The following is a 25,001-nucleotide window of genomic DNA, read 5'->3' on the forward strand; positions in this document are numbered from 1 at the left end:
CATTGGGGGAGCCTAGGAGGCCACCGAGCGACGACATGCGCGTATCTTCGGTGGAGAGGCGCCGCGGCGAATCAGGACGACGAGGACGAGGACGGGAGTGTGAATACTGAGCTCGAACGCGCCCTCGTGGTGGGAGGAGGTGATTCCGATATCCGGCGGCCGAGACGGCCCTCCGCCGCGCGTTCTCCGCCCTCCGCGCTCCTCTTCACGCTCCGCACTCGGGATAAAGTAGCGGGCGCGACGACTAGGCGGTAGCGTTGGGCGTGACGGTCGAGCTGAGGTCGGGGCGCTGTGTTCGGTCGGGAGCGGGTGCGGAGGCGCATTGAGCAGAGCGGGGCTGAAGTATCTGCGACTCGGCAGCGCCGACGACCTGCAGAAGGGTGTTCACCCTCCCGGCTTGTTCTCAACAGCCTGGGTCGCGCGAGGTGCGGGCTAACCCCCGACACCGACTCGTTGAGCCCCAGGCCGCCACTCACAGTCGCACAGGACGGACACGGAGCCTCGGGAGGCCAGCGCGACGTCGAGGCTTGCACGAGCCAGTACGGGCCGCGATACCCGAGTGCCCCAGGATGAGCCCCGCACTGTCGTCGGTCGGCTTGGCGCCACGAGTCTGTCGGCGGACTGGGGGGCGGTTCGGGGCCGGTTCGTCCCCCCTCGGCCACTCGCAGAAGCTCGATGCCTCGATCGGGTGCTCCGATGCCGACGTCCGCGCCGAGCGCCGAGCCGCCGCCGGCCACAACGTGGTTCTCGCGCGACTTTACTCCCGCACCTCGCGTGGCGATTTACTCCCGCTCAACCGGCCCGTTGTTCGGCCTAACGGCGACCCCGTTTCGCCCAAGTCGCCGTCGTTTGTGCCGACTTGCCTTTTACAGCCTCGTTACTCGCCGACAACCCCGCCAGCCACCTCTGGCTACCGCCATTTGGATCTACAGGGTCCCGATCAGGGGGAGGGGGGCCTGCTCATGTACGATGAAGCTTGCAGCGATGCATGTATCCAAGTCAGCTGGACGATGTTATCGTCGCTGGCACGCTGGATGCGCTGCGCTGCGCTGCGCTGCGCGTTGTTTTCGCCGTGGAGCTTGCTGGAAACATGAAACAGCGCAGGCATACCCGCGCTCGTGTTGACGGCAGCGCTGTTTTTAAACACGGCGGGTGCGGCGGGTACGGCTGCACGCGGGTCGAGGGCAGCAGGCAGGAGGAGCGGACCCCGCTAGCTCCATTGTTGTGAGCCGAGCCGCGGCCAGGCAGGTGGCGCGGCCCCTCTTTTGTCGACCAAAACAGCTCGTCTAGTCTTAGACAAGAGCTCGTGGCCAGGCTTTACAGCGGCGCTGTTAGCGCTGTAGCAGTGCGGCTCTCCTGCTCATGTCCCCCCTCCCGCACCCATTGCGTCACTCCATGTCGCCGCACTGCTTGTGCTTAGGAACCGTTGTGCAGTTAATTGGTCGCCGTGCCAGCCTCACCCCCTTGAGCCCGTCCAATGGGTCATGTTTGGTGCGTGCGTGGATGCAGCAAAGGTTATTTGCTATTTGACGTCAGCGTGAATGTAGAGGGCAAAAGTCATTAGGACGAAGCGGGCAACCGAGCCAGTCAGGCAATAGACACCGACCCACCCCGTGGCGTGGAGGGCGCAGCGCTGGCGCAGGGCGACACACACGGCCCATGCGTCGCGACTGGCGCCGAAGTGTCACGCCGCGTCGCGACAGCTTGGCCACGAGCAGACTGCCACGCGCGATGCATGCCGCAGACCACCTTGTCGTGTGCACCACGCCGTAACCTCGCCGCCAAGTCGCCCGCCCCGCACCCCGTTTATTCTCGACTGCCCAAGCCCGCCCGATTCGAGGGTTGTTGTCGCGCGATGCCCGCCCAGCCCGCTGCTGCCAAAAAAAAAGCGGCCTGCCCAAACAAGCAACCGCGCTAACGAGCCAAGGGGGTCTGTGCGTGTGGTAGTGCCCTGAATGGCCTCAGGGACCGGTTGGGTGTTTCAGGGCAAACGAGACGCGGCGCGCGCAGTATTGGCGCGTCAACAACAACAGGGCGGGCGGGGGGCGCAGAAGGGCGCAGAGGGCGCAGCGGGGCGTAACAACGAGTCAAGGGGGCGCAGCGCATGGGCCTCCTTGCTGGGCTGGCTCCCTCGTCCCCCCCTGCTCCGTTCCCCCCGGCACCACCCCCGTTCCACTTGCACCTTTTGCCAGTCTTGTGCTCGACCCCAACAACACCTTTGTCACTCTTTCCTGTCCTTTTCGACGCTCAGACGCTCTCTCTCTCTCACCCCCACGCTCATTCTCTCGCCTGGCTCGCGACGACGACACGACGACAACGCAGACCGCTGCACCGACACTCACTCGCTAGGCCACTCGCTCGTCAAAACACCCCGTCGCCTGTCCCCCGACCTCGCTCGCCTCCCCCCCCCCACACCCATCACCATCACAACTACACTCGCCCTACACCCTCGTTTCTCTCCATCACCCTCACCCTCACCCCCCTCCCCGTCCTTTCGACAAGCACTCGACTCAAAGTTGACAGCCCGCCGACTGGACACTCGCCACTAAACACCAAACCCCACGTCTAGACTACACACCCACGCCCACACCAACCCCCCCACAATGCTCATCGCTCCTCTCCTCTCGGCCGCTACCCTGGCCTCTGTCGTGGCCGCTGGCAGCCACCTCGCCGGCCGCGGCAAGCACATTCGCCGCAACGAGGTCGCCCTCGCCGGTCAGAAGCGTGGCTCGGGTCTCCCCGCGTCCGTCTCAAACTCCAAGGCCACCTGGTACTCGCTCACCCCCGAAGAGGGAGGCACCATTGTCGCCTGCGACGGCCACTCTCCGTAAGTCGGCCTTGTTAGCCAGCCCTAATGCCCCAGCGACATGAACACGTTCTTTGTCGCCATGAACACGCAAATGTTCAACATGGACCAGTGCTACCAGTGGATCACCATCACGGCCAACGGCAAGACGGCCTCGGCCCAGATTCTCGACTCGTGCCCCACCTGCCCCACCTACGGCCAGCTCGACATGTCGCCCGGCCTCATGGAGTTCTTTGACCCCGGAAAGCACTCTGGTGTCATTTCCATCTCGTGGACGTCGGGCGGCGGCGGCGGGGGCCAGCAGCCCGAGCCCGAGACGACGACCAAGAAGCCCGAGCCCACGCCCGAGTCGACCTGGTCGCCCCCTCCTCCCCCTCCCACGTCGACCTGGTCGCCCGAGCCGACGACGACGACGTCGACCGAGTCGTCGACCACCACGACCTCGTCGTCCACCACGACCACCTCGACCGTCACCTCGTCGTCCTTCTCGTCGAGCGCGAGCGCCAACTCGACCACCATCTCGTCGACCGTCTCGCTCAACGCGACGTCGACGCTGCTCAACGCGACCACCATTGCCAACGTTACCGGCACAACGTTCCAGCTCGCCAACGCCACGGCCACGCTCGGCCACGACGCAGTCGTCACTGACATTCCCTCGGCCCCTGCCAACGGCAACCTGGCCCAGGTCGGCAACCTCGTTGCCAACATTGGCCGCATCATTGTCCTCGGCGCTTCGGTCTAAGCGTGCGACGCGACTCGCTGAATACATCTCTACACCGCATTCACGACACCTTGACGGACTCTGATGGGCGGTTGGGCCAATGCCGGCTCGACCAATTCGCACCTCTTTTGCTTTTCTTCTTTTCGCTCTGCACTTTTGTCCCGGTCCGCGAGCTCCAGGAGGGCTCGTCGGCCGGGACGTGGCGTCGACGGCGGCTTCGGCGTCACACACAACCTATTCCCCCCCCTCCACACACCCGACACCCTACAACCAGTTCTATTGTACCTGTCACTGACCTAGTACCCGGCTTGGTCTGGCGGGGCGTGCTTGCGCGCTCTCCAGGCGAGTAATGATGCTCGTGCATTATGCATTGGGTAGATAAACGAGGCGCAGAGGGCTTGGCGGTGCATGGGCCGTGTATAGATCGGGCCAAGAGCCAAGGAGAGGGCCATAGAGCGAGCCAAGAGCCAGCCAAGACGACAAAGGCCCGAGCAGTAATGACAGGGCTTAATGACTCGTGCCAGATTCATCCACCCTGCAGCAATGTCGTCGCACTCGATGTCGCGAGGCACTGCGACGCGACAGGCTGCGGGCGGCGTGAGATGCGGCGTCGTTGACGACGGGGCGACGGCTGGAACGCTGGCCCCTTGGAGTAGGCACGACGGGGCGGGGGATGAACAGGCACAGCGCCCGTGACGTGCAGTTATGCGGTCACAGTCGCAGTCATGGATGAGAGAACAGCGTCCTCGCTGTACGATGCAGCGACGTCGACGCACCGAGCGTCAGCATGGATCTGTTGTTGACACCTGGAAGTTTTGGCGTTCGGGATGCAGGCTGTTTGGGCGATGGAGCGGAGATCGACAAGTGTCCGCTCGTGGCGAACAGCAGGTTGAGCGACGCCTCGGCGCACGCGCGGCACGTTGTCCACCCTCTTCCTGGCATCAAACCGCGTCAGGCGAGATGAGAGACGGTGGGGCTTCGCCCGGGTGATGCGCTGCGGCGATGTGGCGTGATGCAAGGCCGTGGGGGGTGTGCATTGTGCTTAAGAGTCCCGGGGTCGGGCGGTCGTCCGAGCTGTGAGGATGGGCGAGCGGCCGAGGCGCTGGTGAGGCCCCGGTCTTGGTCTGGGGGGCCTGGTATCGACATGGGAGGTGCAGTGGGATCGTCTGGGCTTCTGGGAGCTGGGAGCGGGACGCTCGCGGGTCCGTGTCGCACAGTATTGCCACCCTCCGCCGCCATCCATCCCGATAGCATCAACTCACTTTCCGCACACATGTTCTTACCGTCCTTGCTATCACTGTCGGTCGTGACTCTCGTCATCGCTCATACCGCTTGCCAAGCTCATCCCCGCTCTTCTTTGTCCTCCACCATGTTCCACTGGGGCCCATTGCGCCCCACGCGATCGACGCAGAGCCCGAGCGCAAGTGCAATGTCAGTCGCGAGTGTCATCTACCACACCATCTTCTCGCTACCTTCGTTGAAAGCGGTTCTCAGCTGCTGCTGTCCCCGCAAAGACATCCTGTCAGGCCTTTTCCTGCGTGGCTCGAGTGCCCGACGCTCCTCAACGCCCCTTAACGTTTGTGAGGCTGGAGTTGTTTGTCAGGCTGGAGATGGGGCTCGATAACTCCAGGCTCTTACCCTCGAACTCCTACTCCTACGTCTCCTGCGTCATCTGTATGTCGGCGCCGTCCCCTCGCTGACACCAGACTCTGCTACGGGCTCACGGCGCTCCAAGCCAGCTGCAGAGCAACCCGCTGCAGCGCAACCTGCAACCAGCGACCCCGAGCGCAGCGGCCACCGACCTCCGGCAGGTCGCCATGAACCCCTGCCGCGTCCCCAACTCGCTGCAGGCGACATCGCCGCGACCCAACTCACTCCCCGGGGCCCGGGGTACACTTCAACTGCGGCGCGGTCGCGCGCATCCTCGTGAGTGCGGCGTACTAACCTGCACCAGGGCATCGGGCAGCGCGGGCTCTCCCCGCGGCGACCTCGGCTCGCGTCGTCCGCTTGTCATCGCCCCGGCCCCACGACAGACCCCGACGTCTGGATGATGACCGTCGGCGGCGAGTGGAGCGGCGCGGACGACGCCTGCCCTACCGGCGACGCGAGTGAGCGGCTTCTACCTCGCCCTCGACGCGTCGTGTAGCGCCGTGCCTCGACGCACGCTTGCCTACGCCAGCGGAGCGCTGTCGGCCGCGCAAGCTCGAGCGGGTCGCATGTGGTGCACGCCGCCAATGACGACGGATGCGGCATGCGGCGCGTGGGCCGGGGCTAGTGCACGCTCGCTCGATCTCTTATCGGTCTGTCCCGCGCATTAGCCCTGCCAAAGTGCGACATTGAAACTCTAATGCGCGTCGCGTGCTATTCCAGTCCGGCGTCGCGTGCCTCGATCCAAACAACTCTCTCCAGCGACAAGCTTGTCCGCGTTTGTCTTGTTCCAAACACGCTGGCAATCCTCGCTTGCGTGGGTGGAGCGCCCTGATCCAACGCAGCTTGCTTGCGCGATCTGCTACGCCCTGGCCATGGCTCGGTGCTATCTGCGGCTCGACGCGCGTGCCCAGCGTCGTCTTCGACCTACTCCCCCGCCTAGGTTGAGTTCGATGGCACTATTGCCTGCACCATGCGGTTCACCATCGGCGAGCACGGCGGGGTCGCGGCGGCCGTGTTGACACCGGGTCACTGGCCCCCGTCTGGCTATCTCGCGCACCTCGCCGCGTATAAGATGGAGCCCGGCGACCTATCCACCCCCCCACGGCCACCATGATCAAGTCCCTCCTCCTATCCGCGCTCCTCGGCGCCATCGGCGCCCACGCCCTCGTCGACCCCGACATCTCGCGCCAGCTCATCGGCTCGAGCGCCGGCGGCTCGCGCGGCGCCAACATCAAGATCTGGCAGGGCGTCAACGACGGCGAGTTGTAGGTGCAGCGCGGGGCGAGCACTCACGCCCAGAAAGTACAACGCGACCGTGCCGCTGGGCTTTGGCGGCGGCCTCCAGATCCCCAAACGCGACGCCGAGCACCAGCTCGAGCGCCGCGCCAAGCTCGAGTGGAACACGACGCTCGCGCCCGGCACGCTGACCGACCACCCGCCGTCGCTCAACGAGGACTACCCCAACGTCCACTGCTTCCCGCAGCCTGTCTCGCACCTCGACCCGTCGGCGCCCAAGCGCCAGTTCTGCCAGCGATACTGGGTCAACGCAGACTACTACAAGCCCGGCGGGCCCATCTACCTCTTTGACCCGGGAGAGCAGGCCGCCGACTTCCTGTGAGCGACATCCCCGAGCGTGCGCTGACCCCAGCGTCGGCTACGGCTACTTCCAGAACCCCGGTCTCTGGGCGCAGCAGTACAACGGCATTGCCATCGTGCTCGAGCACCGCTACTACGGCTGGTCGGTCCCCGTGCCCGACTTTACGACCGACAACATGCGCTGGCTCACGGTCAAGGAGTCGCTCGAGGACACGGCAAACTTTATCCGCACCTGGGTCCCTCCCGCGGGCATCTTCAACACCCCCGTCGACCGCAGCATCCTCGACCCAAAGGCCTCGCCGTGGATCCTCACAGGCTGCTCGTACCCCGGCGGCCGCGTCGCGTGGCAGCGCACGCAGTACCCCGAGCTCGTGTACGCCGCCATCTCGAGCTCTGGCGTAACCGTCGCCAAGGACCACTTTTCCGAGTACTTCCACGCCATCCAGGCGTACGGGCCCCAGCCGTGCATCCAGTATGTGCAGAACGCCATGGAGTGGGTCGACGGGCTGCTGGACCAGGGCGGCGAGGCGGCGCAGGCCATCAAGGACTACTTTGGCGCCGGGGTGCTCACCGACCTCGGCGACTTTGGCAGCGTCCTCGCTAGCCCCGTGTGTGAGTGCGCTTGTTGGGCCCGTCTGACGCGACAGGGAAGTGGCAGGGCCAGTCGTGGAGGGACAAGCTGCAGTCGGTCCGCGACATCTTCTGCCCTGCCATCATCAAGCCCCGCGACCCGACCTCGCCCACCACGCTCACGTTTGGCGGCAAGAACATCACTCTGTGAGCCGGAGCGCCCGGCGGCAACGCTGACCGCAGCCCCGACAACGTCGTCAACTATGCCGACTACATCAAGAAGGTGTCGATCCCCGCCTGCAACGGCACCGTCACGCGGTGCTACGACTCGACCGACAAGGCGAGCTACCTCCGCTCCGACCTGTCTCAAGACTGGCGTATCTGGACGTGGCAGAGTGAGTGCGCCGTCCCCAGCCCCGCTGACCCCCAGCCTGCCTCGAGTTTGGCTACGTGCAGTACTCGTCCGAGACGGGCCCGCGCATCACGTCAAAGTACATTTCGTACGAGTACCAGTCGTCCGTCTGCAAGTACGCCTTCCCCCCGGGCAAGCACTTCCAGCTGCCGCCGTCGCCCAACGTCGACTCGATCAACGCGTGGGGCGGGTACGACATTGCGTACGACCGGCTCGCCATTGTCAACGGCCAGGCCGACCCGTGGCGCTACGTGACGCCGTCTGCCGACTTTTTGCCCCAGCGCGCCAACACGGTCGACCGCCCGTTCTGGGTCATTCCCAACGCGACGCACTGCTGGAACTCGGTCCAGCGCGACGGCGAGCCGCAGATCATCTGGGACGTCAACGACTTCCAGAACAAGACGATGGCGCGGTGGTTGACGGCTTGGAATGAGGCCAAGGCGGCGGGCGCTGCGGCGGGTGCTGGCGGCGACGGAGGCGCGGGCGGCGCGGGCGGTGACGGTGTGAATGGCGGCAAGGGCGGGGCTGGCGGCGACGGGGGCAAGGGCGGGAGCGGCACCGGTGGGGGCAAGGGCGGAGATGGGGGAGATGGCGGCGCCGGCGGCACGGCCGGTACCGCTGGCACGGCCGGTACTGCCGGAACGGCTGGCACAGCTGGTGCGGGCGGCGCTGGAGGCCCCGGAGGCGCGGGCGGTGCTGGCGGTGACGGTGGTGCTGCCGGCCCCGGCGGCATCGGCGGCATCGGCGGGGCTGGCGGTGCCGGTGGCGCTGGAGGCAACGGCACGGTCGGCGGCGCTGGTGGAGCCGGTGGCCACGGCGGTGCTGGTGGCAACGGCACGACCGCCGGAGCTGGGGGCGCTGGCGGCAAGGGCGGCGCCGGCGGCCACGGCAAGTAAGCTCCGCTCGGACGCCTCGGACATTGATAGCTCGCCCCGTGATACCAAAGCCCATGCATACCCACGAGTACCCTTCTACAACTTGGAATCCCCGTCGAGCCGCGTAAACTCCGAGTACTCGAACCGCCCGTCGACGCGGTCCGGGCGGCTCTTGTACCCAAAGATGTCGCGGTACTGCTGCGGCATCGTGCCCTGGATGCCCTGCTCGATGAGGCCGCCGATGACGGGGAGGAATTCTGCGGTCAGCGAAGCTGGTGTGTACACTCACTGAAGGCGTGGCCCGACCCGCCAGCACCAATAAACAGCGTGCCGTTGTACTCCGGGTGGTAGTCGAGCAGGAAGTCGCCGCTCTGGCGGTCAGAGTACCAGCAGAGCCTGGACGCCGAGAACGGCTTCTTCGCGAGCTCGGGGTAGACCGCCGCGAGGTTGCGCAGCAGCTTGGCGTGCCCGTGCGCCGGGATGCTCTGCATCTCGTACCCACGCGACAGGTGGGTGCGCGGCAGCGAGGGGTAGCCCGCCTGGGGGTTGAGGTACCCGAGTTCGTGGATGGCAAACTTGACGAGGCCGGTGGCGGTTGGCTGGAGTCAGCGGTGCAAAGGCAGCGGACGTACTGGGAAGATGTAGAACCCGTTCAGCGCCGTCATGGTGACGGGCACGTCCTTGTACCGCTCGTGCTCCTCGGGTGTGAGCTGCACGAACCCGACGACCTGGCCCGTGGGCAGCAGGTTCTCCTTGAGATCCGGCACCAGCGTCGGCGTCCACGACCCGCAGCAGAGGACGACGAGGTCGGCAGTGTACGCGTCGGCGTTCTCCTCGGTCACGACGCCGGTGACGCGCCCGCCGTTGACGACGAGCTTCTTCGCCGTGCCGCAGCGGAACGTGACGCCGGCGGCGCGGGCCTTGGCGACCGCCGCCTCGGTGGCCCGCGCAGCCTCGGCCCAGCCGCCGCACTCGTTGTGGTACGCGTAGCAGTCTGCAAAGTCGCCGAGCGGCACCCCGGCGCCGTACTGCGCCTGGACGTCGGCCTTGCCGCTGAGCTTGCGCGCGCACTTGCCCGGCGTCTCCATCCCAGGCAGGAAGTTGACGGCGTAGCTCTTCTCGGCGGTGGCCACGCCCGCCGGCCGCGCAGTCATGATGACGCCGGTTTCGTGGAAGAACTCCTTCCACTCGCCGCGCCACCCGATCATGGCCTCGCGCGCGAGGTTGGCATACAGCGGGTCGGTGTACTCCTGCCGCACGATCTTGTTGTAGTCGTACGACGCCGCGTCGGTCGCCGGAGGGGTAGGCGAGCGGTCGAGGACGGTGATGAGGTGCTCGTGGCCCTTGTACGCGCCGCGGGCGAGCGCGAGCGCCGTCGTCGAGCCAAACTCGCCGGCGCCGACGATGAGAACGCGCTGGGGGGGTGCGAAGCGGGGCATGGTGATGGATGCAAAGGAGGAGGGGGGCAGCGCTGGGCCTAAATAGCCAGAGCAGTCATGTGGGCTTCCAACCGCGCGGCATCCCTCGGCCTTTTGCCGACGCAGCCCGCGAGCAGCCGACAGGGGCCGACTCGGCGTCGGAGGGCTCGGCATCGGCGCGAAGTCTTCCAGCGGGCGGGGCGGGCTATGCTTGCTGCGCTGCTGCGCTCCTTATCGCCCGGCCGTTGCGACAGGCGATAGTCGAGAGCGAGGGGGGCTGGGAGAGGGGGGCTGGGCAGGGGTCATGACGCCGACGCCGGCGCCGTCGCTCGGCTCCACTCCGATAATTGCCGCCGACAACAACTCGCCCTTCGCCGTCCTCCATCTCACCCATCTCGCCAACCATGCCGCCGTCCCCTCTCGCCGCCGACGCAGACGCTGCCCAGCCCGACTCCAAGCGCCAGAAACGCACCTACCGAGCATGCTACCCATGCCGAGCGGTGCGTGCCCCCCCTCGCCCACGCTCTAACCGCAGCGCAAACTAAAATGCAACTTTGGCGACCCCGACAACCCGTCGAGCGGGCCCTGCGCGCGGTGCATCCGCGAGTCGCGCGAGTGCGTGCGGTCGATGCCCGCGGTCGTGCGGTACGCCGTCCCGAGCAACGCGGTCGAGTTGGAGCCCGCCGCGCCGTCGTACCGCCGCGCCGCGCACCACAGCCCGCCGCCGGCGTCGCCGTACCGCCCGTCCGACATTGAGCGCGGCTACTCGCGCGCCGCGTCCCCCACCTCGCTGTACTTTCGCCCCAGGGAAGCCCCACCGTCACCGGCGCCGGCAGCGCCCGACGACGACGACTTTCACGCGGATACCGATACGGCGCTGGTCTCGTCGCACCTCCAGAACCCCAACGACGCGCTGCGGCTGCTCGCCAGCGCCTCCTCGCTGCGGTATACTGCCCCTGCGGTCGTCGAGCCGTCGCCGAACCCCAGCCCCGACGCATGGGCCCCGGCTGCGTCCTCCGCGGCGTCCCCGTGGATGCAGTGGGAGCCGGTGCTCGACGGCGCGTTGACAGAGCACGAGGCGAGGGCCCTGCTCAACTTGTGAGTGCTGCCGCGGCCCCGCTGACCCCAGCTTCGTCCTCCGCATGTCGCCGCTGTACCCGCTGGTCCACCCGCACGTGTTCGGCTCGTCGTACCTCGACACGCTCGTCCAGGACGAGGGCCTGCTGCTCGGCTCGATCATCGCCATCGCGTCGCGGTACTCGGACGTGCTGACAAAGGGCCGGGCCCACCGCATCCACGCCGACGTGTCGCAGTGGGTCCGGAGCGAGATTTCGCGCTTGATGGACGGGGATCTGTCGCTCAGGACAGTCAGCACGGTGGAGGCCCTGCTGCTGCTGTCCGAGTGGCCCATGTTGACCGACTTTTCGCGCCGGCGCAAGGCGGCGGCCGAGCCGGATTCCGAGGAGGCGCGGCTGCTCCAACCTAGCCAGCAGTATGACGCGTACTGCTGGACGAGCATCGGTGCGTGTGGGGGCTTGGGTGCGGCTGACTCTAGGCTCTGCGGTGAGACTGGCGCAGGAGCTCGATCTCAAAGCCGCCGTGTTCACGTCGGACAAGCGGGGTGCCGAGGACTGGCGGCAGGACCGGGTCATCAAGACGTGGATCTGTGAGTGGGCTGCTAGGCTGCGCTGACGCCAGACTGCCTCAACGCCGAGCAGCACATTGCGAGCAGACTGGGCCGCAGCGCCGTGATGCAGCCGAGTGAGTGGGGATTCGGGACGCGCTGACCCCAGGCATGACGTCGCGCTGGTGGGAATCCCTCGCCGTGCGTTTCGAGTCGGTCGTTCCGACCGACCGCTGGGGATCCGAGGTGTTTGCGTTCGGCAACAACGCACATGTGGGTGGGCGTGACGCCGCGGCGCTGACTCCAGATCATGGGCGCGATCCAGCAGCACTTGTGTACGTCCTTCTGGTGATGCCGCTGACACACAGACTGGAGCAAGGAGATCACCAACACACTGCTACAGACGGGCGACTGGGAGGCGTTCCTGCGCAGTCTGCACCTTGACATGCGCTACATCCGGGACCGCTGCACCCATATCCTCAGTGCGTAGGGCTGTGTGCCGCGCTGACGCCCAGAAATGCAGACGATCGCGTCCGACGTCCTCAGCCTCGAGTTCCACTACATTGTGCTGTACTCGAACTCGCTCGCGCTGCGGTCGTACCAGCAGCGTCGGCGGCGAGCGCTTGCGGTGAGTATGCTGCACACCGCCGTGCTGATGGCCAGCGCAAAGACCCTGCCTGGGAAACGCCGTTCCTCCTCAACGCCGTCGAGGGCCCGTGGGTGTACGAAGCCGTCTCCGCCGCGCGCCAGATCCTCGACATCACGCTCGACGTGCTGGAAAAGGAGGGCAAGCTGCGCACCTGCCCGTCGCGCATCTTCCAGCACATCCTGTTCGCCACGACGTTTCTGTACAAGGCGCTCGCCGTTGGCGTGGTGCAGCACGGCATGTCGACGGTGATTAGCCTGCTCGGGCGGACCGTGTCGGCGCTGCAGCGCGCCGCGATCGACGACCAGCACTTTATCAGAGGCTTTGCGGTGCTGCTGAGCCGGCTCGGCAAGCGGTGGAAGCTGCCCCGGACGGACTTGGACACGGAGCGCGGCTCGGGCGGCAGCGACGCCGTCGAGGAACCGGCCGCCCCGCCTCCTCCGCCACCGGTGCCAGATCCCGAGCCCGCACCCTTCGCCAACCCCGGCTTCAGCCCGAGCGACTTCGCCCCGCGACAGCCGTGGGACCTGCCGGCCGCGGACCACCTGTTTGTCGACGCCGAGCAGCAGGACGTGCTGTTCCAGCCGATCTGGGACGCCCAGGCGGCGACGACTGTGTCGACGACTTCGGGCCTGTACGCCACCCTCCTCGGCGATATTCTCAACCTCGAGGGGCCGTAGCGCCTGCATCGGCTACAAGCCCACACCTATGTCTTGACACACGCCAGCTGCCCGTTGAAATTGCCGACGCAGTTGTCTGGGGTCAGCGCGCCGAGTCGCGCACTCACTGAGGTTGACGATCGACTGTGGGCCGCGCGGGGGGCCTGCCGGAGCCCCCTGGCTGAAGTAGCAGCTGAGCTGGATGATGGCGGTGTTGACAAAGAGGAAGCAGAACACGGCGTTGCCTGCGAACGGGAAGGAAACGGCGGGGTTGCTGCGCCCCGGGCACTGCATGCTCAACGTGACGCGGTCGAACGAGCTGGTGTCAGCGGCGCGGCACAGCACTCACAGGCACGCGCCGAGGTTGATGCTCGCGGCCAGCGGAGCGCTGAGCTGGTTGTTGCACGTGGCAGAGAGGACGTGGTTGCTCTGGTCGGGCGGCGTGGTCAACTGTATGCTGGGGAGGAGACACGACGCGGCGAAGAGCGTCGGCGCGTTGGGGTTGGGTCTGGGTCAGCGGTGCGCGTCGGGCAGCTTACATGACCGTGTTGCTCGGCCCTGGGCCCTGGCGTGCGAGCCTCTGACGCTCCCACTCGGCGCGGGGGTCGCAGCCGTCGTCGATGCCTTGTATCAGCTTGGCCCGGGAGCTGGCGCACAGCGAGGGGGGATGGCACGCGGCCGGGGGAGGGGCACGCCGCGCCGCAGCGCCTCGGCGTTGGTGAGGTTGGCCGGGTCTGGCAGGTGCGCCGCGGCGAGGGGAATCAGCACAACTGCGAGGTGGATGCGCATGGCAATGGTCAGGATGGTCAGTCGGAGTCGACACAAGCTCGAGGTGAGCTCGATGAGCCTGGTGTCCTCGTCCATCGTGTCTCAGATATGAATGGGATCTGAGACACATCGGTGCGGTTCGCCGCCACTCGACGTTGCCAGAGGTCTGCACAACGACGAGCACTGGAGTCGACGCGCTCGCCGATGCAACGAGTGGCGAGGGGATGTTGACACGCGTTGGAGACAGACTCAACTCACAACACCGGCGTCATCTTCCGCGGGGACCCCAACGGCCGCCGCCCCTATTGCCGATTTCGCAACCACTCGCGCACGCCCGCCGCACGCCATCCGCCGAGACGACCGGCGTCTTGTGAACCGCACCGCATGGTCGCGGTATCATGTGGTGTAGTGTGCTAATCTCGGACCAGACGGCCGCGGGGAGGTCGCCTGGGGCTAGTGGTGGAGCTGCGGGGACACAGGGCGGGGGGAGCGTGGGGGGAGCACGTGCTGGCACCGACGTACGCGCGACGGGCTGAATGGACGACGTTAGGCACCACACTACGGTGCTAGGCCGATTCAAGGTGTCACCAGTGTCGCTGTCACCATCGGCGCTGTTTACGCGTGAGTATTCCGATGCGCCGGACATTCCGAAAGTTTGGACGCGCAGGTCGGTGACAGCAGCGTCGACGCCACGGATCGTCGTCAGCTGGGGCGGCGATGGCGGGGGCAATGGTGATGCGCCGGCGGCAATGACGTGCTGGCGGGGGAGGGCGTCGGTCGTCGGCACCAGTTGCGCTGACTTGAGCCAGCGAGCGAGCACGCCTCTATCGGATCACCGAGGCTGGCCTCGTCGGCTCTGTCGCCAGGAATGTGCCCTGACTACTTTGTGGGGCCGGCGGCGAGCAGCATCAGCACGACGAAAAAAAGTGGCAATTCGCGTCGTCAAAATCATCTGAAAAGATAAGAAATGGCGTGATAACTCGCCTGGATGACATTGGATGGTGACAATGACGACATGGGACGCGCGCGGCGCGTGCCACGCCTCCTTGGTCACGGCCAGCACCATTTGTCGCGCAGAGCACGGCATCGGAGCGACAAGGCTCGGCGGGGGACGAGCCGCGGCAGACGCCCCGCCCCGCCCTTGGGTGCTGCGGCGGCACCGGCCAGCGGCCCCCGGCGTCGTCGTCGCGCTTGTCCGAGCACTCTGCGCTATTCCAAACCCAATCGTCCGCGGCCAGCACCGACGCCGCCGCATGGCTCTGGCTCGAGCTCGACCACCACGCCGCCCGCCGCGAGTATTCCTCAACGCGTCGAGCCGTGCTTGTTCAGTGTTCTTCTTCTCCATTGTTGTTGTACCCACCACGTCCCCTCGGCTGGGCGAGCGCGACGACGACGACGCGACCACACGCCATTGCGACTCCCGCGCCCATCGGTGCCACCGAACAGTTTGCAAGCACACCATGAGTGCAACGACAACGACATCTACGGCCGCCGTGGCGGCAGCTGCTCCCCCTCCCCCCGCTCCCGTTTCCGACGCCGACGCCACTGGCGCTGCCGCCGGCGCAGCACCCAGCTCCCCGACAAAGTCGCTTCCTGCATCCATTCCATCCGTCTCCCCTCCTCTCCCAGCGATGCTCGCGCCGCCCTCACCCGACGCGGGCAGCAGCAGGTCGAGTAACAGCCTCACTCCCGTCGCAGTCACGCCCGCGACACCAGTTCCAGCCTCAGCCTCTGCCTCGAGCTCATCCACATCCCCTCCCCCTCCCGCCGCTCCCACCCCCGCCGACCTCAACCCCGCCGACGTGCGCTGGAAGATGGCCGTCGCGTGCGACGTGTGCCGCCGGCGCAAGGTGCGCTGTGACGGCGAGCGGCCGTGTTCCCGATGCGCGCGGGCCGACATCACCTGTTCTTTTTCGCTGCCAAAACACATGGCGCGGAGGGTCGAGGCGGCCGCGGGGAGTGCAGGACTCACACCAGCGCCGACACCGCCCGCCCCGCCGCCTGCGGTCGAGGACGCCCGCCCAGCGTCGAGCGGGAGCAGCCGCAGCGCCGCGAGCAAGGACGGCGACCTCGAAGTCGCGCGGCCGCGCAAACGCTCCCTCTCGCCCACCGGCCGCTCGCCAGCGCGCGAGGTCAAGCCCAAGATTGCGAGCGTCGAGTCGCTGCTCACCGTGCCCGCGCCATCGCCGCGCCCGCGCGCCCTGTCAGCATCCGACCTGCCCGCACGGGCGACCAAGCCACTGCCCGCGCCGTCTGCGCCGCCAGCCCGTCGGCCGTCGACCGAGGCCGCGCCCGCCGGCCCAGCCCACCTCTTGCTCGTTGACGCCGACGACCAGCTCGTGCACGCCGGCCCGTCGTCCTCCCTGCCGCTGTTTGCGCGCCTCGGCCTCGTGTCCACCATCCAGGTGTCGGAGCACGGCGAGGACGGCGCGGCCGAGGCCGACGGCGACTTTTTCACCTGGCACGCCAACAGGAGTGTCCCGCTGGTCGCGCCGCTGGACGACAAGGTCGACTACCTCGACCTGCTTCTCGATGTGTGCGACAGCGAGCGCATGTACGCGTTGATTGCGCTGCACCTCAACTCCCGTGCGTCGCTGCCCCAATGGATGGTTACTCACGTCCCCAGCAATCTTCTTCCCCCTGCTCCATGGCCCGTCGTTCCTCGCCGAGTTCGCAGCCGTCACCCGCCGCCGCCTGCTATGCACGCCGCAGTACGGCGCGTTCCTCATGTCCATCCTCGCCGCGACGGCCCGCCTGGTGCCAGCAGCAAAAGACCTGCTGCCGGCCGAGGAGCGCGGCGACCCCGGACGCCAGTACTACGAGTTTGCCCTCTACCTCATGCGGATAAGCGGGTCCAAGCTGGACATTCGGTACATCCTGGCGCTGTATCGTAAGTGAGCTGTTGCCCACGGCGCTGATACCAGACCTCGCACTCTATACCCAAGGCCGCGAGCTGTCAGCCGGCGTCGCGTCGAGCTACGTCGGCGAGGCCATCAGCCTCGCCTACGCCGCCGGCCTGCACAAGTCGTACGAGGGCTTCGACCTCGACTCGATCACGACCCAGATCCGCATCAGACTCTTCTGGGGTCTGTACATCCTCGACACGTCGCTGGCGTACGCGCACGGCCGCCCGAGCCTGATCAAGCTGTCAGACTGCACCATCGACCTGCCGGCCGTCGAGGCGGTGAAGCGCACCGAGGTCGTCGACCAGCAGGAGCGCGAGCGCGCTGTCTCGCTCGCCGCCAACATCAAAATGCTCGACGTCGTCATCGTCCTCGGCCAGGTCCTCCCCATGATCAACAGCGTCAAGCAGCCCAAGCGGAGCTACCACGACGACGGGTCGGCGCCACTCTCGCGCTCCGAGCTATTCGGGCGCACCGCCCACCGACTCGACAAGATCGAGGCCGGCCTCCCCGCTTTCCTCAAGATCGAAAAGGACAAGGAGCCGATCGGGCCAAAGTTTCTCGTGCTCCAGGGCCTGCGGGTCAACGCGGCAATCACGTTTGCGCGCGTGCTTATCGCCCGCGAGGCGCTCGTAGCCGAGCTCGACGCGCCGGCCCCGCCGACACCAGATGTGCAGGTGCACCTCGAGCCGCCGCCCGTCATCTCGCCGACGCATGCGCAGCCCCGCACACCCGGCAAGTCGCTTGCCACGCGCGCGGCCGTGAGACTGTCCCTGTCGCTGCTGCAGATCTACACGCACTACCGGCGGCAGGGGCTGCTCCAGCACGCAGACTACACGGCGGTGACGCACCTCACGGCCGCGGCCCACACGCTGCTTAGCGGCATGGTGCGGTCCGCCGACGTGCTGCACGACCACCGCGCGGACCTCGTGTCGATTGTCGAGCTGCTCGGCGCGCTGAGTGCGCGTTTCCCCGTCGCGGAAGCCGAGGCGCGGCTCATCGCCGAGGTCGGGCGGCGGCTCGACTCGGGCGGCAAGGAGGTGCGCGGGCTCGCGTTGAGAATGCTCGCGCGCACCGACACGGCCAAGGTGGCACCCCCCGCCGTCACCGTGTCCAAGCCGCCCGGCGCGACGGTGCCGCTCCCGCCGCTCGAGGCGCACCCCGAGTTTACACGGCGCGAGAGCGGCGAGAGCAACGCGAGCAACGAGAGCGTGCTGAGTTTTGCGAGTGCCACGAGCGACGGCAGGCGCGACGAGCGGGGCCGGCGCGACTCGCACAGCGCGCCACGGCGCGAATTCCCGCGCGCACACTCGCACGAACGCACGCCGTCGCACGAGTACCGCGACGAGCGGGGCCACGCGCGTACCGCGTCTCGCGACGACCACGGCCACGGGCACACCCGCCACACATCCCGCGAAGCCTTATTCATCGGCGGGCTCCCAGTCCCCCGCGTGCAGGTCTCGCCCACAAAACAGACACACGAGTACTACGACGACGAGCGGCGCGACGCCGCGTACCAGGAGAGCCATGAGCGCGGCGGGGCGCACTGGCCGCGCCGGCCGCCGCAGCCGCTCGAGCAGCGCGCACTGTAGATTGGTTGTACAATAGCTATGCAGGGTTTGCGCAGCGGCGCACAGACAAGCGACCGGGGGCTGCGGCGGCGTTGCGTGAGTCGCCTCAGTCGCGCGAGTCACCCGCCAGCCTGAATCAGATTGCCACTTTGGAAACGCTCGGTGCGGCGTCGGAACTGGCCGACAATGTCGGGGTCGTCTCGGTCGCCGCGGACATGGCCGGCGGCGTCGGTGCGCCACCGGGCATCATGCACCCTCCGACTCTTGGCACGCGAGTCGGTCACCCGCGTTCGGTTATTCCAGGCGGCGACCGCACGCCCTGATGCCGTGCTCGTGGCTTGAGATGGGCAGGTGTCGGTATCAGTCATAGGCCCTCGGTCATCAAAAGCACATCATACAAGGATACAAGGAATACAGATGCCGGCGGTTGGCGATTGCGGCTACGACCTCGAGTCGCCGCGGTCCGTCGCCTGTGAGAGGCCCAGCAGCGCCTGGATCTCTGGCGCGTGCTCTGATAGGCCGTACTCGCCCGTGTGCTCGCCGTCGACGCCGCTCGAGCTCGCACCGACGCCGTCATCCTGCTGACTCCCCTCGCGCCCAAAGTCGGCGTACGGGCCAAAGATGTTTGACCCGTCGGCATCGGTCGCGAGGCCGACAAAGTCAAACGACGAGGTGAGGAGCGGCATGGCGAGGGGGTTGGAGAGCGGCAGGTGGTTCATCCCTGGGGTGTGAGTTGGACACGACATGATCAACTCACATCGGTCAGACTGGGAGCGTGGGGGACGGCGGACGTGGCCCGGGAGCCGCACCTCGCCTTCTAGCGTAATATCCACGTCGAGGCGGCGCGCGGCGGCGTCGATAATGTCCATGCTGCGGGCGGAAGCGGGGAACCGCATGCCGAGGTCGCCGAGGAGCTTGACGGCGAGGCTCAGTGCCGTGCGGAACGCCTCGGGGTGCTGCCCCAGCGGCTCCTGCTGCTCCGGCGTCATGTGCTTGGAGAGGTAGAGCACGGGGATGAGGCCGCGGCCGACCTGCGAGATCTGGTACGAGCAAATGGCGCCGCAGTCTGGGGTTAGCAATGTCCTCGACCGCACCCACCAGTGAGACTCCCGCGCTGGAGAATCTTGCGCTGCGATGCGAGCAGATCCTGCGACCAGTGCAGCAGCTCCTTGGCGTACTTGCGGCTCGGGTACTCGATTCCGACGTCCGTGTTGTGCACGGCGAACAGGTGGCGGTAGATGAAGACCTTGACCCAGGCGGCGAGTGTACGCAGGCGCTCGATGTGGCAGTGGAAGATGTTGTCGTCTTCCATGTCCTGTGAGGAGGGCGGGAGGTCCTGCGAGCGGTACGTGTTGATCACTGGGGTCAGCGTGGTCGACGGCGTGGCTCACTCTTCAGCTCGTCGTCAAAGTCGAGCGCTTGGTGGTTGCACGCGCAGCCCTCGGGGTGGACGGCCGTTTCGCGTATCCTCCGCGATCCCTGAGAGATCTGGTTGATCACGCTGGAGGCCGTGCACGCCGGGATGTTGATTTTCTCAATGACACGCTCGAGGACCATGTACAGGCGGACGCAGGCGCGCTGGTACGGCAGGTAGGTCGGGCCGCCGAGGGTGAGCCGCTCGGTCGTCGAGTTGACGTCGAGCGGGATCTCGTCAATGTCGATTTCTGTGGTCAGCGGGGGTGCGGGGAGCCACTCACCACACAGCCGGAGCATCGGCGGGCGACCATACGCCATCTGGATTCTGACGTCAGCTCAACTGGACGAACCCGAGCTCACTTGTCGACACAGAAGACGGCCCACAGCGTCCGCGCGCGGACAGCGACTTCGTGGCGGGCAAAGGTTTGGCTGTACACCTCGACGCTGGTGGGTTAGACGGACAGCGGTAAACCACCCACCTTCGATGCAGGCCAATGTCCAGAGCCCGCGACACGGCCTCGTTGGCCAGTGTGTGGCCCATGACCACGCCGTTGGGGCCCGAGCCGCCGTAGCAGTACATGGCGAGGTAGAACACCGACTGGATGGACGTGAGGGTCGACCAGTCGGCGGTCGGGTAGCGGCGTCGGACCTGCCAGTCTGGGTGTGAGCGGGGGCCTCGGTGCCAACTTACACAAGTCGAACAGCGCCTCGCTCGGGTCCTCCTTTGTTGTCCGCCCCGCGCCGCTCTCGCGACACGCCAGCGCGCAGATACTCAGCAAGAGACAAATGAAATCCGGCTTGCAGCGCTCCCTTGGGTCCTGTGACAGCTCGACAAACTCGCGAAGCAGGAACGTCGGCCAGAACAGGTACGACGTTTCGAGGAACTGGCGGACGAGGGTCCAGATCTGGGGTCAGCTGCATGAAGCCCTGCTACTCACAATCGTCAAGCCGACCTGCTCGCTGAGCTGCGTCCAGAGGGCCTCATCTACCACGTCCTGTCCCTTGCTGCCCCCCGCGTCGCGCTCCTCGGGGGGAACGGTGAGGAGTGGCGGCAGGAGCGGGTTCGCGGGCATGTCGAGGAGGAAGCTCAGCGGGTCCTCCATCCCGGCGCCAGGCTCGGGGTTGACGAGCTTGTGGTGTTCGTGGAGGTACTGCAAGAGTCCCAGACCCGAGCTGAACGAGAAACACGTGTGACTGCCCCGCTCCGTGCGATAGATGGTGTCGTAGGGGAACGCGAGGCGGAGGAAGCGGCCGTCGCGGGGCACAAGCGGCCAGTCGTTTGTAACGGCGTGTCGTTGGCGCGGCGGTGCTGTCGCCGGCGCCGACGGGACGTACACGCCGTCCGACTCATGCTTTATCGGCGTCGATCCACCTGGCCGCCAGTCCTCGCACGTCACGCCGGCCGAGATGCACGGCTCGCAGGGTCGCAGGTCTCCGCACTGTGGAGTGTGAGTGGGCGGCTTCCTCCGACGTCTCCGGGATGGCCGGGGGGTGGACTCCGGCGCAGAAAAGCACCGTCTCCCATGCCGAATCCCCCCCCCCTACTCACCTTGGACTTGCGTGCACGACACCGGTCGCACGCCTGGCGGATGCGGGAGCGCTTGAACGGGCGGTGGGAGTCTGGGTCTGTGCCCGACGTGACGGCGGCGACTGCCGCCGCGGTCGTCGACGGCGACGCTTCCTGGTGGCTGTCGTGGTCCATGGGCGGGGTAGTGTGTGGAGGTGTTCGGGGCCGCGCTGGGGCCGTCGTTGTCGACGTCGAGAGGCAGTCAGACGAGTGGATGGACGAGTTGATGCGGAAGAGGAGATGTGCGATGTCGACGCGGATGTTTCCTGCTCCAGGCGGGTTGATTCAAACGGCACATGGTTGGATCGGAGATGTCCGGTGACGCCGTGGTCATAAGCCCGGCGCGGGGGTGGGGGGCGGCTCTTGACGGCCTCATCCCCCCCATCCTCGACAACAGCAGCGCGACTCGCACGAGATGGGCGAGACGACGACGACCGAAGAGCCTACGGGCCTCCGAGCAGGTGAGTTGAGCGAGGCAGGCGCCCCGCTCACCCCCAGGCCTCACAAACTATGGCGACAACGACTTTGCCCTGTTCCTCCGCAAGGCGTTCATCAAGGGCGCGGGGTACAGCGACGACGCGCTGGACCGCAAGATCATCGGCGTGATAGACACGGGGGTGGGGACTGCCGCGTGTATCCGCGCTGACCCCAGTCGGGCTACAACCCATGCCACGCCAACATGCCGCAGCTCATCGAGGCCGTCAAGCGCGGCGTCATGCTGCAGGGCGCGCTCCCCGTCACCTTCCCGACCATCTCGCTGCACGAGTCGTTCGCGTACCCGACGTCCATGTTCCTGCGCAACCTCATGTCGATGGACACGGAGGAGATGATCCGCGCGGCGCCGATGGACGCCGTGGTCCTCATCGGCGGGTGCGACAAGACGGTGCCGGCGCAGCTCATGGGCGCGATCAGTGCCAACGTGCCTGCCATCCAGCTGGTAGTCGGGCCGATGGTGACGGGGTCACACCGCGGCGTGCGCGTCGGCGCGTGCACCGACTGCCGCGGGTACTGGGCCAAGTACCGCGCCGGCGAGATTGACATTGAGGAGATTGCGCAGGTCGGGAATGAGCTCGTGCCGAGCGCGGGCACCTGCGGGGTCATGGGCACGGCGTCGACCATGGCCATCATCTCCGAGGCGCTGGGGATTGCGCCGCTGGGTAGCGCCTGTCCACCGGCGAACGGTGGCCAGAGGCTGCGCGTCGCCGAGCTCACGGGCAAGCTGGCCACGGGGTGCTTGAGGCCGCCTAGCGAGGTGCTGACGCGCAAGAGGTGGGTCCTGGCTCGCGTACACCGCTGACAGCAGCTTTGAAAACGCCATCACCATCCTCCAAGCAATCGGCGGCAGCACCAACGCCGTCGTGCACCTCCTCGCCATCGCCGGGCGCGTCGAGGGCCTCGACCTGACGCTGGATGGTAGGTGCGGCAGGAGACGAACCTGACCCCAGACTTTGACCGCATCGGCCGCCGTGTCCCGCTGCTCGTCGACCTCAAGCCCAGCGGCAACAACTACATGGAGGACTTCTACAAGGCCGGCGGCGTGCCGACGCTGCTGCGCGAGCTCGGCGACCTGCTCCACCTCGACGCCATGACCATCACGGGCAAGACGCTCGGCGCCGAGCTGGAAGCGTACCCCTCCTCCTTCCCGCAGGACATTGTGCGCCCGCGGTCCAACCCGCTCGCGCCGTCGGCGTCGCTCGTGGTCCTTCGCGGCAACCTCGCGCCCCTCGGCGCCGTGCTGAAGCAGAGCGCCATGTCCCCCGCACTCAAGAAGCACCGCGGCCGCGCCGTCGTCTTCAGAGACGCCGACGACCTCATGGCGCGCATCGACGACCCGGACCTCGATGTGGCCGCCGACTCGGTGCTTGTTCTGCAGAACATTGGGCCGGTTGGGCACCCTGGCATGCCAGAGGCGGGCTACATCCCCATCCCCAAGAAGCTCGCGCGCACAGGCGTCAAGGACATGGTGCGGATCTCGGACGGCAGGATGAGCGGTACGGCGAGCGGCGCCGTCGTGCTGCATGTTGCGCCCGAGGCGGCGGTCGGCGGGCCACTCGCTGTGGTCGCCGACGGCGACTGGATCGAGCTCGACGTCGAGGCGCGGAGCATCACACTCGACCTGCCCGAGGACGAGCTCCACGCTAGGCTGGACAAGTGGAAGGTCGAGGGGAGGGGGAAGAAGCGCCCGGCGCGGGGCTACGCCCGGCTGTACCACGACAAGGTCGTGCAGGCGGACCAGGGCGCGGATTTCGACTTTCTGCGCGCCGATGCGGCGTGAGTGGCACGTACCCAATGTCCATGCATGGTTGTATCTACACTGCGGGGCACTCGGCCTCCGGCTCAAAGCTCCAGGCCCGGATGGCAAAGTACGGGCGCTTCGTGGCGTCGGCGTCCCACTCGGGCAGCCACCGCATGCCGCCGTTGGTGGCGCCGCGGAGTCCACGCAGCGGCACGGTCTGATATATCCCGCGGCCGTCGAGCGTCGCGCGCGCCTGGACAGGCAGGGGGCGGTGGTCGTTCTGGTTTGGCGTCGCGAGGAGGATGAGCGGGAGCGCGGGCGCGCCGAGGTCCCGCGTGTCGACGCACGCGGTGGCGTGTGGCGCGACGACCAGGACGCGGGGCCCGTAGATGTGCACCGCGACGCGGTCGAGCTCGTCGCCGTACCCCGGCCTGAGGAGGGTGGTGCGGGCGGCGAGGAGCGCGTCGTCGCCGCAGGCTGCCGCGTGGAAAGCCTCCTTGTACCCGCGGATCAGTATAATGTCGCCCTGCGTCCCGCGGAGGAGCAGCACGCCGCCGTCCATGACGAGCACCTCGGCGATACCCCCGAGCCTAGGGCGGGGGGCGTGCGCGAACGCGTGCTCGTCGGCGCGGGCGGCGCGGGCAGGGACAGAGGCTCGCACGGGCGCGCAGCCCCCCGTGACAGCACGCAGGCCGAGGTCATACACCGCGGCGAAGGGCGCAGCGTCAAAGTCGACGGACGTGAGGAAAGCCGCCGAGGCCCGGTCGAAGACCGCGAGGCTCGTGCCGGCGTACAGGAGCAGCAGCTCGGCGTCGGGGCACAGGCGCTGGCGTCAGCCCGGCCTCGGGGGGCACTCACCGCATGGGGCATGGGGAACGGGAGCTCGAGCGCGATCTTAGCCGTGCCGCCCACCCCGCTCTCAACTACGCGGAACACGCGATCGCGGTTCGACCCAACGACGTACCGGAAGACGCTGTAGCCTTCTCCCGCGCAGTGCGCGTCGTTGGTCGCCTCGCTACGCGGGTCGAAGGGCAGGTCGAGGGCCGGCCTGAACAGCGCGCGCGGGCGGCCGCTGCCCCGGGTGACCCAGACCTCGCCCTCGCGCAGGAAGCCCACGCCGGCGCCGCGCACGTCCTGCGCGTCCTCCGTGTCGAGGGGGATGGGGAACGGCGCGGTCGCGAGCGAGGTCGTGTCGAGCGCAAAGCTCGTGAACCCGGCGTCCGCCGCCCCGCCCGCGACGTAGATGATCGAGCCGTTGTACACGTCGTGAAAGGTCGGCGATAGGTAGTCGACGCAGTGGGACGGCGCGGTGACCCACGCCTCGCGCGCACGGCACGCGGCCCAGCGCGCGTCGGTGACGGCGGAGAGGATGGCTAGGGGTCAGCGGGCACGGGATAGGACCTACCCAGCTTGCGCCAGTCGACGGCGCCGCCGCCCGCCTCGAGGTCGAGGTAGAACGCCTTTCGGTCCACTGCAACGGGCTGGCGCAGGAACTCGCGCTTCCACCCGCTGGCCAGCGAGCGCCGCCACGCGCAGCTCACGTTCGTATCGCGGACCCCATCG

General features: G+C 67.2%; 10 protein-coding genes across 10 annotated transcripts; 6 read left to right on the forward strand and 4 right to left on the reverse strand.

The window, feature by feature from the left end:
- Positions 1-2,603: 2,603 nt before the first annotated feature.
- Q8F55_008434 (uncharacterized protein) lies at positions 2,604-3,548 on the forward strand (the record flags this gene model as incomplete). Its single annotated transcript, XM_069356831.1, has 2 exons — positions 2,604-2,827; positions 2,864-3,548. 2 exons carry the CDS (start codon positions 2,604-2,606, stop codon positions 3,546-3,548), a joined length of 909 nt encoding a protein of 302 aa, XP_069204768.1.
- A 2,739-nt stretch (positions 3,549-6,287) lies between these two features.
- On the forward strand, positions 6,288-6,795 carry prss16 (Thymus-specific serine protease; the record flags this gene model as incomplete). Its single annotated transcript, XM_069356832.1, has 2 exons — positions 6,288-6,442; positions 6,477-6,795. 2 exons carry the CDS (start codon positions 6,288-6,290, stop codon positions 6,793-6,795), a joined length of 474 nt encoding a protein of 157 aa, XP_069204769.1.
- Positions 6,796-6,949: 154 nt separating this feature from the next.
- Positions 6,950-8,651, forward strand: MgSCP1_2 (Serine carboxypeptidase S28; the record flags this gene model as incomplete). The annotated part of the gene is made up of 4 exons (XM_069356833.1): positions 6,950-7,385; positions 7,421-7,550; positions 7,587-7,738; positions 7,774-8,651. The coding sequence occupies 4 exons, from the start codon at positions 6,950-6,952 to the stop codon at positions 8,649-8,651; spliced, it is 1,596 nt and encodes a 531-aa protein (XP_069204770.1).
- Positions 8,652-8,726: 75 nt separating this feature from the next.
- Positions 8,727-10,069, reverse strand: Q8F55_008437 (uncharacterized protein; the record flags this gene model as incomplete). The annotated part of the gene is made up of 3 exons (XM_069356834.1): positions 8,727-8,887; positions 8,920-9,229; positions 9,263-10,069. The coding sequence occupies 3 exons, from the start codon at positions 10,067-10,069 to the stop codon at positions 8,727-8,729; spliced, it is 1,278 nt and encodes a 425-aa protein (XP_069204771.1).
- Positions 10,070-10,452: 383 nt separating this feature from the next.
- Q8F55_008438 (uncharacterized protein) lies at positions 10,453-12,998 on the forward strand (the record flags this gene model as incomplete). Its single annotated transcript, XM_069356835.1, has 10 exons — positions 10,453-10,548; positions 10,584-11,146; positions 11,178-11,569; positions 11,604-11,714; positions 11,747-11,809; positions 11,842-11,945; positions 11,980-12,007; positions 12,041-12,154; positions 12,188-12,300; positions 12,336-12,998. 10 exons carry the CDS (start codon positions 10,453-10,455, stop codon positions 12,996-12,998), a joined length of 2,247 nt encoding a protein of 748 aa, XP_069204772.1.
- Positions 12,999-13,024: 26 nt separating this feature from the next.
- On the reverse strand, positions 13,025-13,841 carry Q8F55_008439 (uncharacterized protein; the record flags this gene model as incomplete). Its single annotated transcript, XM_069356836.1, has 5 exons — positions 13,025-13,074; positions 13,106-13,296; positions 13,327-13,485; positions 13,517-13,601; positions 13,634-13,841. The coding sequence occupies 5 exons, from the start codon at positions 13,839-13,841 to the stop codon at positions 13,025-13,027; spliced, it is 693 nt and encodes a 230-aa protein (XP_069204773.1).
- Positions 13,842-15,673: 1,832 nt separating this feature from the next.
- Q8F55_008440 (uncharacterized protein) lies at positions 15,674-18,240 on the forward strand (the record flags this gene model as incomplete). The annotated part of the gene is made up of 3 exons (XM_069356837.1): positions 15,674-16,331; positions 16,372-16,635; positions 16,691-18,240. The coding sequence occupies 3 exons, from the start codon at positions 15,674-15,676 to the stop codon at positions 18,238-18,240; spliced, it is 2,472 nt and encodes an 823-aa protein (XP_069204774.1).
- Positions 18,241-18,659: 419 nt separating this feature from the next.
- On the reverse strand, positions 18,660-21,337 carry Q8F55_008441 (uncharacterized protein; the record flags this gene model as incomplete). The annotated part of the gene is made up of 10 exons (XM_069356838.1): positions 18,660-18,940; positions 18,977-19,285; positions 19,318-19,578; positions 19,611-19,883; positions 19,917-19,960; positions 19,996-20,079; positions 20,115-20,292; positions 20,327-20,540; positions 20,574-21,074; positions 21,185-21,337. 10 exons carry the CDS (start codon positions 21,335-21,337, stop codon positions 18,660-18,662), a joined length of 2,298 nt encoding a protein of 765 aa, XP_069204775.1.
- A 280-nt stretch (positions 21,338-21,617) lies between these two features.
- Positions 21,618-23,477, forward strand: Q8F55_008442 (uncharacterized protein; the record flags this gene model as incomplete). The annotated part of the gene is made up of 5 exons (XM_069356839.1): positions 21,618-21,663; positions 21,701-21,819; positions 21,855-22,471; positions 22,506-22,615; positions 22,648-23,477. 5 exons carry the CDS (start codon positions 21,618-21,620, stop codon positions 23,475-23,477), a joined length of 1,722 nt encoding a protein of 573 aa, XP_069204776.1.
- Positions 23,478-23,511: 34 nt separating this feature from the next.
- On the reverse strand, positions 23,512-24,999 carry Q8F55_008443 (uncharacterized protein; the record flags this gene model as incomplete). The annotated part of the gene is made up of 4 exons (XM_069356840.1): positions 23,512-24,264; positions 24,297-24,811; positions 24,844-24,947; positions 24,980-24,999. 4 exons carry the CDS (start codon positions 24,997-24,999, stop codon positions 23,512-23,514), a joined length of 1,392 nt encoding a protein of 463 aa, XP_069204777.1.
- Positions 25,000-25,001: the final 2 nt, after the last annotated feature.

This window comes from Vanrija albida (assembly GCF_041260175.1).
Source record: "Vanrija albida strain AlHP1 chromosome Unknown contig_7, whole genome shotgun sequence".
NCBI classification, from domain to species: Eukaryota; Fungi; Basidiomycota; class Tremellomycetes; order Trichosporonales; family Trichosporonaceae; genus Vanrija; species Vanrija albida.